This window comes from Argentina anserina, chromosome 6 (assembly GCF_933775445.1).
Source record: "Argentina anserina chromosome 6, drPotAnse1.1, whole genome shotgun sequence".
NCBI lineage: Eukaryota > Viridiplantae > Streptophyta > Magnoliopsida > Rosales > Rosaceae > Argentina > Argentina anserina.
In genome coordinates this window covers 9464577-9479083 of record NC_065877.1, presented here as the reverse complement: position 1 = coordinate 9479083, position 14507 = coordinate 9464577, and the positions used below count along the sequence as shown (strand labels likewise).

General features: G+C 36.4%; 3 protein-coding genes across 7 annotated transcripts in view; 2 read left to right on the top strand and 1 right to left on the bottom strand.

The window, feature by feature from the left end:
* The window catches only part of LOC126800679 (uncharacterized), a 51300-nt gene extending 38877 nt beyond the window's left edge, over positions 1 to 12423 (bottom strand). The window contains exon 1 of the mRNA XM_050528081.1: positions 12418 to 12423. The gene's annotated coding sequence lies outside the window, so the exon portion shown is untranslated. The remainder of the gene's footprint in view (positions 1 to 12417) is intronic.
* LOC126800677 (uncharacterized) lies at positions 4144 to 6923 on the top strand. 4 transcript variants are annotated; one of them, XM_050528078.1, is made up of 5 exons: positions 4144 to 4227; positions 5024 to 5200; positions 5652 to 5739; positions 6435 to 6501; positions 6580 to 6922. In XM_050528078.1, exons 2-5 carry the CDS (start codon positions 5092 to 5094, stop codon positions 6631 to 6633), a joined length of 318 nt encoding a protein of 105 aa, XP_050384035.1. In that variant the 5' UTR covers positions 4144 to 4227; positions 5024 to 5091; the 3' UTR covers positions 6634 to 6922. The 4 variants fall into 4 exon arrangements, with proteins under 4 accessions (XP_050384035.1, XP_050384037.1, XP_050384036.1 ...); XM_050528080.1 differs by having other exon boundaries at positions 4179 to 4227; positions 5056 to 5200; positions 6580 to 6923; XM_050528079.1 differs by lacking the exon at positions 4144 to 4227 and adding an exon at positions 4571 to 4930.
* LOC126800673 (uncharacterized) lies at positions 7768 to 14283 on the top strand. Of its 2 annotated transcripts, none has more exons than XM_050528072.1 (17): positions 7768 to 7992; positions 8181 to 8288; positions 9582 to 9627; positions 9709 to 9866; positions 10012 to 10129; positions 10253 to 10335; positions 11202 to 11261; positions 11458 to 11715; positions 11881 to 11977; positions 12159 to 12209; positions 12319 to 12399; positions 12604 to 12675; positions 12876 to 12938; positions 13122 to 13274; positions 13745 to 13802; positions 13889 to 13941; positions 14034 to 14283. In XM_050528072.1, the coding sequence occupies exons 2-17, from the start codon at positions 8188 to 8190 to the stop codon at positions 14115 to 14117; spliced, it is 1536 nt and encodes a 511-aa protein (XP_050384029.1). In that variant the 5' UTR covers positions 7768 to 7992; positions 8181 to 8187; the 3' UTR covers positions 14118 to 14283. The 2 variants fall into 2 exon arrangements, with proteins under 2 accessions (XP_050384029.1, XP_050384030.1); XM_050528073.1 differs by having other exon boundaries at positions 7809 to 7846.
* Positions 14284 to 14507: the final 224 nt, after the last annotated feature.

Genomic DNA, 14507 nt, shown 5'->3' with positions numbered 1-14507 from the left:
TGTCACTAGCTCGATGCTCAATAGTCAATACATTGTGTTAACGACAAAGGATGGAGTGGAATCGAACCTTTGCTAAAAGCCTTAAGCTTTGGAATTGATTGAAGACTACAAGTAATACATGTATATGAAATATAACCACCCCAATTGTGAGATGAACATATGAGCTTACCCTACCGACACTTCGATGGTTTTTTTTTTTGACAAAAGGGCTAGAAATGGCAGTGCTCATGTTGTTGCCATTAATGAAACCATAGAATACAATTTGTAACAAGAACCCGAAAATAATATCAAGAGTTAAGACAAAACATATGCATTCTAACGCGCGTTTAGTAAGAAGTGCAACTCCGGCAACTCCATTTGCTTTACACAAGGGGCCACATCTTGAAAAGATAACAATATGACATAACTTGCGAGTTATATCGTTAGCGGCTAGGTGTAGCATAGCCTTTCAAAGATGATGCTACTGAGACTTTCCAGTAATACAAAGTTTCATCCTACCCCGTAAGGGTTGAGACCATGGAACAAGTCCAAGGACTCGCCATCTGGGGGTAGACATGGCATAGCGAAGATAGGATTCGGAACTCGCCCAACCGTGTTGTGACTCATTATCCATAAAATACAGACAAACAACATCCTCCAGTGCCCATCAACCAGGGCCCAAAGGTTGAGAGGGGGCCCAAATAGATATCCATGATGCTCGGCGTAACTCAGAAGAAGAGCTATCTGCCAAAAACTATATAAGGAGAAGACATATAATTGGGTCTACCAGAGTACCAGACTACGTATCACGTCCAAAATGATCGAATCTAGCTATCTTTTCTTTCAGCACCTCAACTACTTTCAGTAATCTTTCAATGGAACGTTTAATTAAGAAAAAGTGTGTGAGAAAATCATACTCGAGTAATTCTTTATAAGCAAAATTATAATTTCAAAGACCAAACTTTATGTTCTTTCTTCCTCTCAAATCAGTACTTCCCATTGGTCACTTCAATGGGTACAGGTGTAGAACAATCAACAAGACTACAATTACAGTAATCTCGACGGAGGAAAACTAAAGTGCATGCCGCAAGCATAATTAAACGTTCCTCTAAGAGTCTCCGCATCCATAAAATAATTTTGCACAAGTAAAATATGGTCTCAGAATTTGTTTCAAGCAAATCGATTTCATATTTTACTCAAGCAAATTGATTTTTTCACACACCAATTCACAATTTGCTTGAGCAATTCAATTTTGTCTTGTTGTGAAATAATTAATTGTTTTTACCGGATATATTTACAACTAATAATAATGTGTCACGCGTTGTTATCGACTTGATATTATCCAAAATTTCCGATAAGATTTTCGACTAATCGAGAATTGACAGGTGTCACTGCCACGTGTCATTGTCAGTAAAAAAAATTAGAGCATATTTCTGATAAACTTTTCGAGTAATAGAGAATTGACACGTGTTAGTGTCGGAAAAATAATTAGACCAGATTTCTGGTAAGATTTTTGACCAATTTTGTTATAAAACGTCTAATATCACTCATTCTATACTCACACTATTGTAAAAAATCTGAGCATATAACTCATCATTCAATCTAAACACTTAGCAACATTTCCTTGTTCATCACTCTGATGAATCCTTTCACCTTCCACAATTTTTTCAGGCGGAGACAATGTCAATAAGAAGAAGATGACGATATGGGGCAATCATTCGTCAATCAGGTGGTCATGGCGGAAGCACAACACGATGATGAATCAACACGACCAAGCGGTTCACGTCGCGGTAAAAAACAGAATAAGCAACGTTATAGGCTATCTAGGGGACACAGTCTCATGGAAGATTACTTCATCGAACGTCTAATCTTCGACGCTCAAGACTTTCGCCGGAGGTACATGATGAGCAGAGACCGATTCAACATTATCATGACAGACCTCTGCAACCATGACTTGTCTTGGCATCAAAGAGAAGACGCCACTGGTTTACTAGGGCTACTTCCCCAACAAAAGATGATCGGGGCTCTACGAATGCTAGTGTACGGGTCAGCAGCAGATCAGTGTACTGAAATTATAAGGATAAGGGAATTGACTACCCTGGAATGTATGAAGGAGTTTTGCAGCCAAGTGGTTCACCTCTATGGTCCAAGATACCTCCGTAGTCCAACAATGGCAGACCTCATGTGACTACTAGCTAAAGGCGAACGCCGAGGTTTTCCAAGTATGATTAGAAGCATCGACTACATGCACTAGGAGTGGAAGAACTGCCCAATCGCCTATCAATGGGCATACTCGGGGTGAAAGGGTTGCCCAACGGTTATCCTAGAGGCGGTGGCCTCGTATGATACGTTGATATGGTACATTTTTTGGGTGTTTTGGAGCTAAAAATGACATTAATGTGCTCCACGTATCGAATGTGTTCTTAGAGATCATTGCCGGAAGAGACCCAACTATCGTCTACGAAGTCCGCAGACAGAGGTACACCACAGCTTATTATCTGGCTGACGGAATATATCCAAGGTACTCTACATTTGTCAAAACAATTTCCAATCCCCAGACACTGCAAGATAAGCTATTCGCAAAGAAATATGAGGCCTACTGGAAAGATGTGGAGAGTGAATTTGACATCTTGCAATCTCGATGGGCAATTATACGTCATAGTTGTACATTGCACCACAAATCGGTAATGACTACCATCATGTTAGCTTAGATTATATTGCATAATATGATTGTTGAGGAAAAGTACATGGATGATGAGGAAGAAGAAGAAGACTTGTAAAACCCACGAGAGCTTTTCCGGGTTTATGATGGGCCGGTGAATGCACAATGGAATCGAGTTATTTTTTAGCCAATCAGTAGAGATATAGCTAATATACAACGGTTTCACGACCGTGTTGCCGATCTTGAATCTGTTTACATCAATCGAGAGTTCTAGAGAGACTTGGTGAAACACATTTGGAGGGTGGAAACCGGTAAAATATTTTAAATATGTTTTATTGTGTGTTTTCATGATGCTTGTGTTTAATTATTAAACTTGTGTTTAATTTAAGTATGTGTTTTAATTTAATGTGTATTTCAATTTAATAAATAAATTGAATTTTATTTCTCGAAAATTTAAATTACATAAAATGACGAGCCAAACCCATATTTATTCTTAGTACAATACTATAACTACTATATAAATATCACACGACTGTTATCAACAATCTTGACTAGCTTCTCATTCATTAAGGATTGCTAGTTTCCTCTTTATAAAATACATTTTCGAGATTGGGGTCATAGCCTCCAAATCCATTGTCATGATCCTTGTGTCATTCTCTTGTTTATTCAATCGTAACTTTTCTTCCACCATTGCTTCTTTCTGCTTTTGAATGTCTATGTACTCCATGTAATAATTAAACTCAAAAAAAAAATTTGAGGCCCTCACAAATTTGAGATCATATGCTGTTGCATAATTGGCACAGCCCATGGGCCGCCCCTGCTTGAAAGTATGCGTTCCATTCATTGGTTCAGGTCAGTAAACGACTACGATCGGGTACACAACAATCATGGTTACTTCAAAAGCTCATCACGTTGTAGAGGAACACTATCGAGCACCCAATATACTCTATTATGTAACTTTTGACTAAAGTTTACTTCATGTACTCTTTACTTTGCCTTCAATAGTTTCACAATCGTGCACACGATACAAGCATGCCATAAGTTCATCCATATCCTACGTAGTCCAAAACAACCATATATAGCAAGCAAGCAACCGAACATGTAATCTTCGTGCAAACTTACAAAATATACATTACAAGATCAGATTAAACTTACTCGAGTGAAACAAGTAAAAGAAAGATTCAAATCAGATTCATTGCAGATTTGCGGAATTGATACGTACCCATCACGTAATGAGTTTTAAAGCAAAAGAAAGAGACGTTTTAGTGAGGCAACAAAATGTGTTCGAACCACGTGTGCAAAATAAAGTGGGCTTTTGGTTAACGGATCAGTTCATTTCAATGGACATGGTCCAAGTCCAAAGTGGAAAACCCACCAACTTCCTTATCCAAAAGAATATTCAACAAAAAATATAAAAAAGAAAACAAAAAAGTTTCACTACTGCAAGTCCCAAGTTTCCACCTTGATTTTATCACAGTGTGGGGAAAAAAAAGTTGAAGTCTTTTTTCGTCTTTACCAACCAAAATTCTTGAATCTTCAAAAACCCTCTGCTCTGTTTCCACAACCCCCACCAAGAAGAAACCCAGGTATTTCTTTCTTATAACTTTAATTGTTTTCAACTAGTAGTACTAATTTCAGAGAGTGCATTTGAATCAATGGAAGAGTAATATTGGGTTTCTTTGCTTGAACCTTCTTGTTTTATCCTTTATGTGTTGGTTAGGATATGGATTAGCTAACTGAGAATGCATACTATTCTTTGTTGGGTTTAATGGGGTTCTTGAAAGAATGCAACTTTTAGGAATCTTGGGTATTGGGTATGCTAAATTGTCCAATGTTAGAGATTGTAAATGGAATGGGGGTTGTTGGGATGAGGTAGTAATGGTGAAAGGTGCAGTATCTTGTGGGTAGTGCACTAACCATATAAAATTCTAGATATTGAGTTATGGAGTTGAAGATAAAAGTGAGAGCAATTGAAATAGTCACCTTCTTGGTCCATCAATTGCTGCCATGACCAGGAAAGGACTGAATTTGCTTTCATGTGAATCTGTATGGAAGAGCCTGGTTATTGGTGTGATTCCGAAGCAGGGAAACTTTCTTTTCTTTAACCATATATGAAGCATAGTTAGTGAACACATTTGAGTGAAATAAGGGTTTGGTGTGCTGTTCTGGTGCGTGCATGTATCTGAACTTGAAGAATTCATGTAGCAGCTCAGAGTTCTAGATGTTTTTGTTGTGTTAGCAAACGATTGTGATTAATTAGCTGGGGAAACTGTTCTTGTAATATCAGGGGTTGATTATTTTTACCTTTGTTTTTGTTACTTCTCACTGATGCATAAGATTTATCTCTTGTAAAGCTGATGTTGTTTCTTACATGGGGATCAGTTCTCCATTGTTGCTATTTTCTTTTTGAGCAGTGACTTGGAAGGTGATGATTGTTCTGTTTGGGGAGAATGGAAACTAATGGTAACATGTCTATTTCCCATGGAAGCCAACCTTCAGATGCTACAGATAGTACTAATAAAGAGAAGCCTAATGAGAAAGTAGTCTTTATAAACCATGGTATGTCTCTCCCAGATACAGTCCGACCCAACAAAGGAGAAAACAAAGAAATAGAGCTGTCTATTTGTTACATACTCCTTATTTTCCTTCCTGTCACAACAATGAGTTTACTGCATTTTTTCAACACTCTTATTCATTCTTACAGAAATCATAAGTCTCTGAGTTGTGTTGTGAACCATAATAGTTGTTGGAAAATTGGTGTTGGTAGTGTGCTGCATGATTTGAGACATGTTAGAACTTAGAAGCATACTAGATACGACTTTTTTCCAACACTTGAAGAAGTCGGTTATCTTGATGAGTCAAAGGTTCTTCATTAGATTATTAATTATTAGCAACTTTCATACATTGTCTGCTGCTGAAATTTATCTTGCGCATTTATAAATTATTATTTTTGTTTTATTTCTTAATAGAATCTTATTATTTAAATAAACATGGATACCTTATGATGCAGCTGAGATAGCTTGGCAGAAGAGAAGAAGAGAATGGGTTGGTGATCAATCCCAGAAATCACAAAGAGCGCCAAGGGAACCAATAATGAGGTAAATGTTTCTATGTAGAATTCTCGAACTTCTTACTTTACTGATTTATATATAATTAATAATTGCACCATTTCTTAGGTCACACCTTCATTTTCTATAGATTTCTTGTCATTCCAATAGATCTGTTAAATAAAAGATACTAATTTGATAGTTAGCTTTTTGTTTAGGGCAGTAATAGATCTCAATTAGCCGATGAGATGGATTCATTAATTTTTTTGTCATTGTTTATTGAACTCAGAACTAGTATTACTCTCTTTTGTTTCATATGAGGATATCCTTTAACTAAGAATAAATTGGCGGTACTAGATTCCATAAGTCATGATTCTGGTGCGCCATCATACCATTTGAACCAAATGGTCTCTTCTGAAGCCAATATTTTCACTCATACCCTCTACCTTTCAGGGAGCTTTTCCACAGTTGAATTCCAAATTTGGCATGTTATTTACATCATGTTAGAGCTTTTTGAAACATTTTTGTATGTAAAAGGTAATCCTTGAGGAAAGGAACTGACATCTCTTTTGAAAATATTCTATCTCAAAATATAAGAACATAATTCACCTTGTGATCGTGTTACGTAGTCATATGATTGTTGAATTGACTTACATCTATTTTGCTGACCTGTTTAGCATGGAAGTACTCTCTTTTTTTTTTGGTGGTTGTAAATACGAAAGTACTCAAGGAATATTCTTTTGCAGCTGGACCACAACATATGAGGATCTTCTTATGACTACTGAACCTTTCCAGGAGCCCATACCTTTAGCTGTAAGTTTCTCTGTTTTTTTTTCTCCAACTCAGATTGATGTTGATAACTTGTTATGATATAAACTTGTTGTTCTGCAGGAAATGGTGGATTTTTTAGTTGATATATGGCTTGAGGAAGGCCTTTATGACTAGATGATTGCAGCACAGTAAGTATTTCACCCAGTTTTGTGTGTGGATACTGATGCTGAAGCGAACCTATCCCTGACAGTAACTGATGTTAGAATTGGTGTTTTGTTCATGATTGCTTAAACCAGAGTGACTGCATTGGAACATTGATTAAATGTAAAGGTCAATTCATCTTAGCATAGCTAAGCATTGGTGTAATCCGCTAATCAGAATAGTTTACCAACAATATTAGGGCCATTAATATCTTTACAATTTGATTACTCTTAACATTTCCCAATGATAATTGAAGAAGATTCATGTTTCTTGATTTGTTCTCACCTTCTCTTCAATTTCTCTTCTGCTTAAGGTTAGAAAACATCCAAGCTTATGTGCGGAAACGTTTGGCTATTGTGTTATGCCACCAATGAACCCCTCAACTATCCGAACGAATAATATGTTCTGATAGCAACTGATGAATATTTTTTTTGGTTAGGATAGCAACTGATTTCTGCTTCTCTGTTTGCTTTCAAGCTTGAAGTAGAAAGATAATCAAGTTTCCACCTTTAACTTGACACTAATGTACCACTGCTATTGTGGAGCATATTGTGATAGACTTATCTTGACAAGTGTTGGAATATTCATTGAATTGATCCTTTCCAAGTTGCTCATGATTGGTAAAACCCTGTTACAGAATTGAAGAGATGTCTCAATATCTCTCAGAGTCTCAGGCACTGAACAGGAGATTTTATCACTTCCCTCTGAGAATGAAAAATGTAACACAACTTTATACTTTTTGGCAAATATTTCACTACACTAGATTTTCAGCCATTAAAAGTTGCTGAAAATTCTATTCTACACGATTTCGACATATCTTTCGAGGAACCAATTTTATGGCACACAAGCTAGCATGATTTGATTTTATCCGGCTGATATCTATCCAATATTCCAATGCATAATTAGCCTTTCCAAAATACAACACAATCATTTTCTCTTCACCATATAAAGAATATTCAATATTATTACAGGGAATAATGGAAAAGCAAAAATATTACAGGGAGTTAGCGTCCCGATCGGGTTCACCAATTCAACAGCCCTCCTTTCTTTGGCTTTGCGCGTAGAAGAGACTTTATATATTTATGTAAGTTTGCAAACTCATACCAAAACGGTCAAAACCCAAATTTGATATCTTATATTTCTTCTGAAATTCTGAGATAAACAATCTGTGGCATCCATCACACACGTAATACTCCCAAAACCCATTACTCGTTTGGATTCAATATTCAATACAATACTTTCTCTCCTCCCCTCTCTTTGTGTGTGTCATGGAGTTTGAGCGTTATAACTAGCTCTCATCCTCACCCAAGATTTCCCATTTCTCATCCTCAGGTACAATTTTTTTTCATTGCTGAGCTTAAAAAGCACCGAAATTTGCTTGATTTGCATAAACCCTTTTGCTTAATTTGGCTCAAGATGCTGTCTTTTTGTTGTTTCTGGATACCCATTTGCTTGTTTTGTTGAATCTGTGAAACCCCTTTTGTTTTGGGTCAAGTGTTTGATTGGTTTTTGGGTTTCAGGGGGAAGATGGAGATTGACAAAGCAATCAGGGAGTGCGATGATCGAAGGCTTAAGACCAAGTACAACAACGCTATCTATGTCATTCAGAGAGCTCTTGCCCTCTACTCGTAAGTGCTTCTTGTTTTTGTTGTCAACTGGGCTACTGTTTTTCTTACATTGGTTATGGCCTTGATTCATGTTTTTGGTTGTGTAAAGTCGTGGGGATTATTGGGAATTGTAACCAGGGGATTACTGGTTTTTGTACTGCATTTTATCAGAATGAAATGGATATGGGATAAAACTGTTGTTGAAAGTCTATGTGATGATGTGTCGGTCCTATATGTGGCTTGTGATAGCTGTGATCGACTTACTTTTCCCTGTGTAGCTTTAATTAGCAGGTGCCGTAGTGTTGTGTATTGTGTTTTGGACTTTTTTGGTCTTGTATCACAGTGTTCTTGATGTGAGGTGCTTCAAACCGTTTTAACTATGAATTTGGAACTATCTTGTTGGATATTATTGTGAATCTAAGTAATGGATTTGAATATTACGAAAAGTGCTTGTACTTATCAGTACTAGTTCTGGTTGTCGGTATGCCTTTGAGATTCTTTAGATGTCTATACCACGTGTTACTGGTGAATTTTAACTCTTTAAGTTAATGGAATAACTGATCTTATATAATGGATGACAATCACTCAACGCATTATTAGGAAAATACTAGTCATTAATAGCATACCACGCGTTTAAACTGTCCTTTAGCATCCCCATCTTGAACATTTACTGTTGTGAACTTGTGATTACTACTTCATAACGTTCAGGGAGATGGCAAAACAAGCTAGTAATCATATCGGGTATATTATTTTCGACTTCCTGTCATCATACATGCATTTGGTATAGAGCAGTGATATCAAATTCGTAGGCATGCATTTGGTATACTTAAAGGATGAAGTGGATACTCGAGTACACAAGTTGAGGTTTTGTTGGCAGCTTTAAATCGCACTGCTTCAGCAAGTGCCTTTTCCTTTAGTAAGGTGGGCTTGCTTTTGTTGAATTATGATTATAAAAGGGCTTATGATTCTTCGAGCGCAAGAAAAATTAGATCTCAAGGGTTGCATTGTTTTAGTCATTAACAACACTGATGGAGACAATTAAGTCTTAAATACATCACCAAGGAATTGGTTGTGCCAAAAAATTGTCCGCTCAAACTGGCAGTTATTCGATTATAGCTCATAAAAGATATGTTAATGCTGTAAATGTAACCAGTATTGGAAAATATTAATGGCTTGAACAAATTAATTAATTGTTCTTGAGGTGCTCCTGACCCATTAAGTATAGAGTTCAACAATTTAGCTTCTCTTTCAACAAGTCTGGGGATCAGTTATGAATTTTGATCCATACGCAATCACTATTTTTTTTGTCAACAGCATTGAAGAGGTCACCTTCAGCTTCAATGGGGGAAAAGATTCAACAGTAAGTTTTGAAGAAATTTGCTCTCGTGTTGTATCCATTTTCTTATCTCTCATTGATAGTAATAGCCAATTGTTTGTGTAGGTTTTGCTGCACCTACTTAGGGCTGGCTACTTTTTGCATAAAGGGGAACAAAGCTGTACAAATGGGGGTGTAAAAGATTTTCCAATACGAACAATATATTTTGACTCCCCATCCGCTTTCCCTGAAATCAATTCATTTACTTATGATGCAGCCAACATGTGAGATAATTTCCTCTTTTCTCAATTTTATTTTCTATTCTCTTTTGTTTGCCTCAATTCTAGAAAGATTACCAAATCTCATTACTTCAATTTATATGTCAATTAAGTAATCTGGCCTTCAATTGATATATGCATTTTTAAGCAGGTATGGTTTGGAACTGGATATCATTCGCTCAGATTTTAAGTCTGGTTTGGAGGCTTTACTAAAGGGCAAACCAATCAGAGCAATTTTCCTCGGAGTTCGAATGGGCGATCCTACTGCGGTACTGTGATATTCTATATTAGCAAAGGCACAGCCATATTCTATACATGTCCCTGATGTCAGGTTATGTTCCAAAGTTTTCTAACAATGATTCCCCAACTTATATGAGCTTTTAATCTTGCAGGTTGGGCAAGAGCAGTTCTCTCCTAGTTCACGTGGCTGGCCACCTTTCATGAGAGTGAATCCCATCTTGGATTGGTCATACAGGTGTGTTGATGTACCTTATGCTCTCCTGTGTAATATGTTTGTGTGTGTACTTGGATAAATGCGGGCCAAAAAGCCCAGAAACTTATCTTTTTGGCAATTGGAAATGGTTGTGTTTTTTTCCCTTCGAAATTAAAATGAGTTGTTATTTATCGAAAGAAAGCAAATTAGTTTTAATAATTTTTTCTTTCAACACATTTATCTTATTCCGTGGGATTACGAAATGGTATTTAAACTGATATGAAAGATTGAAGCAAAAGGAAAGGCCTCTACCTTTGTGACATTAGTAGCTGTTTTCTAGGGAGATCTTTCCTCTGTTTATTTTTTAGGAGTACGTATAAGTTTTATTCTTTCAGTTTTGCTTTGTTTGCTTCTTTCTATCTTTTTTTTTATTTTTTTTTATTTTAAAGATTGTAGGTCAGTGAAAGAATCCTCAACTGGTTTTTAATCTTATATCCTATATTGAGATTAATTGAAATAGGTGAAGTCATGGAATACAGGAATGGTGAATCTGTCTCAAGGCCGACTTTGTTTCTTCTCTAAATGGCATTTGCATGTTCAACACGGCTAAAGGTCTCTTTTTTTGTGTGCGACAATCATAGTGGGTGGAGTTTCACAAAATTTAATAGTTTTCAATTTTTGAAGTTCAATATTTTGCAACATCTAATTGCCTAAAAAGAAGGGCTGAGCCAATGCAGAACTGTATAATTTTTTTCTGTAAGGACTCGATGCATGCAAAGTTTGATACACAAGGTTTGCTTTTGACAATGTGCTTATGTGCATCTCAATGAATGATAACTGTGATGCTATCAACTAGGAAGTGTTTATTTGAATTTTATGGTTATGACTTTCATTTGTTTTCATTGCAGAGATGTGTGGGCCTTCCTCTTAACTTGCAAGGTTCAGTACTGCAGTCTTTATGATCAAGGGTAATACTTTCTCTATGTTGCTAGATTTTTCTTATTGGTGCCTTGCTATTGGTAATACTTATGAGTTTTAGAAGTTCGTTTTTTTTATGTGGATATTACAATATGACTATTGATATTCAACTCTGATAGTAGAACTCACCCACTCACAAACATTTGGTTAATTGGTTATACATTTGGTAATTTATTCGTTTCACAGATATACTTCAATCGGGAGCATATACGATACAGTTCCGAATTCATTGTTAAGCATCAACAACTCCTCCAGCAGCAAAGAAGTATTTAGACCTGCGTATTTTCTTTCTGATGGAAGGTTAGAGAGAGCAGGGAGAGTTAAAAAAGTACATCATTCGGTTGGTGGGAAGAAGCCTGTTGTTGCCAATGGGCTTAACAGTATGGAGTTACCAAAGAGTAGCTTACTCACAGCATCGGTCATAGCTGTTGGGGATGAGATTCTGTAAGTCATTTGTTGGTAATGTTTATGATCAATAATTTATTCTTTAATCATAACTGTACACAAGAGAAAAATAACAACTTCAATTTTGGTGCAACTTTATCACCTGCCCAATTTTTCACTGAAGTTTCTTTTGTCTTCTTTCTTTTTATCTGTTTGATAGCTCAGGTTTGGCACTGCTGAGGATCAATTAGCGCATTCATTGTGTAGAAAGCTCCATTCCATTGGTTGGTCGGTATCAGAAACTACTGTTGTACGAAATGATGTGAGTTACTAGTCTCTAGTAAATTTTAATTAAACTTAGTGTTACCCACATACCGTTTTTCAGTACCGATCTGTATTAATAAACGCCTACAAGGATCACTTTGCAGTTGATATGATACTTTGAAAAAATTCATTTGCTATCCTTTTTTTTCATGTATGAATTTATGAATTTTGTATAACAGATAGATTCTGTGGCTGAAGAAGTTGAGCGACGACAATCAAGTAATGATATGGTATAGTACAACAATCTGCGGGAGTTCTTTAGGTTGTTTCTTTATGATTAGTGGATGAAGATTCTGTCTTATTGGTTCTGATTCCTCGTACAATCAATACTTTCTGTAGGTATTTATATATGGAGGGGTTGGCCCACTTCATTCAGATGTCACTTTGGCAGGTGTTGCAAAGGCTTTTGGGGTTCGTCTGGTAAGTTGTGTGTTCCGAGTGAACTTTCAGTCCGTGATATTTCATTCCTAGGAAAGTAAACCTCTTATCATTCCTAGGAAAGTAAACCTCTTAAACCCTGCAAACTTTGTGGAATAGTTTAATGGTATAGCTGGAATGTCTTGTGATTTTCTTAAATTTGGGCAACTTTTATTATTGCCAACTAACCATGTTACATTTAATTAGGCTCCTGATGAAGAATTTGAAGAATATTTGAGGCATCTTATAGGTGATCAGTGCACAGGTGATCGGAATGAGGTACTTCACAGTCAACAATGTCTTATCCTTGAATTATGCAATTATCAAGAGATCATTTCATATAATTCCATTTTTTTTCTTTCTAATCTTCTGGAGGGTAGTTTCTATGCACTTTTTCCAATCAGGATTTTTTAATTCATGTATGCAGCGGTAGAGTCTTCACTGCAGGAGTAAACTTATCCTTCTTTTTTCCTTCTCAGATGGCTCTGTTGCCCGAGGGAATTACTGAGTTATTGCATCATGAAAAGTTGATCGTCCCCTTGGTATGTGAATGGAAGGGTCACCTATAAATCTATAATAGTGTTGCTATTTTGTCTTATAGTTGGCTTGAATTTAAGACATAGTATTGAAATTTCCAGTAGCCAAAAGACGTCTTCACAAATTGGCGTGTGTGTGTGGTGGGTTCATTAAGTACTAATTATATTCGATTATCTTGTCTCTTGTAGATCAAGTGTAAAAATGTAATAATATTTACGGCTACAAACGTCCTGGAGCTAGACGATGAGTGGAACTGCCTAATTGAACTAATGAGGTCCAGTGGCGAGTTAGTAATGGCACAACCATTTGTATCCAAGTGCTTGACAACAAATCTTGCAGATGTATGTATTTTCTTTGATGTTTCTATAAATTAATGTCTTGGATCTTGGTGCATGTAGATTTACATATCATGCATTCACATCTATAAAACTGTATATCCTCCCTGTACTGCCACCAAATTATGATCATATACCTCTTAGGGTGAATGACCATATGTGGCCGAATTAGATATGTCCTCTGTCTATTCGACCGTATATTGCCACGGCTGTGAACCATGCAATTGTACTAATTTTATTGAATTGAAAATGGTCTATGCATTAGACAATGTAGTTAGATGAGATAATTTTGATAGGAGGGACCGGTAGTATGTGTCTTTGTTTTGGACCGGTTTGTGAATTTTGAGCCGACATGTTCTTATACATTATGGAATTTATAGCTTTCAACATAATAGTAGTAGTGTTATCATGTATGCATACAAACAAACTTGTTATTGTTTGTGTAATCTTTTTTCTTCTCTCCCTCTATATGGCAGTTAGAAGTTGCTCAACCTGTGTCAAAACTCTGCCTAGAATTTCCAGACCTCTACATTGGTAAGATTTTGTAAGACTGTTGATTTCTAGGAGAATATAATATCTTGTGTCTGATTTTATTGTGATCTTGCATGTTACACATTCAGGGTGCTATCGCATATCAAGACGTGAGCCTCTTAGAATTTACTTTGAGGGCAAGGTACAAGAACATTTCCCAAGGTTTTTCTAGTATACAATTATCTTTTTAAAAGTTGTAACAATGATGTAACCCTTTCGTAAACTTGTTTTCAGGACCAAGATCGAATTGAATCAGCGAAAGAAGCATTGTGCAAGAAATTCAATCCAGGGGCTTTCTCTGAAATCAATTTGAGTTGATGGGGGTGAATGCCAGTTAACTGGTCTGATATACCATAATACAAGACTGTAGACGCTGTTAACTGGGTGAAGCCCATTGTAACAAGGAAAATGTTGTCATTATGAACAAAATAGTCCTTAAGAAATGGACTTTCTATTATTTGAAATCTCACAGCTCATTGGTACACAGCTACTGGATAATTTTTTCTTTCTACTCTTGATAAATTGGTCATGCCCCTTTTTAAGAATCAATATTGAATATTTCCCTTTATATTAAATATCACATCTAGCCAGCAGGAGTCCTGTGATCCTCTAAATTGGAACAAAATCATGGTCTCTTAACCAGGGTTCATAAAATGTAGGTTGTTCAGTCCAATGTGGCCAGCCATCACCCCAGCTATTACCCGTATT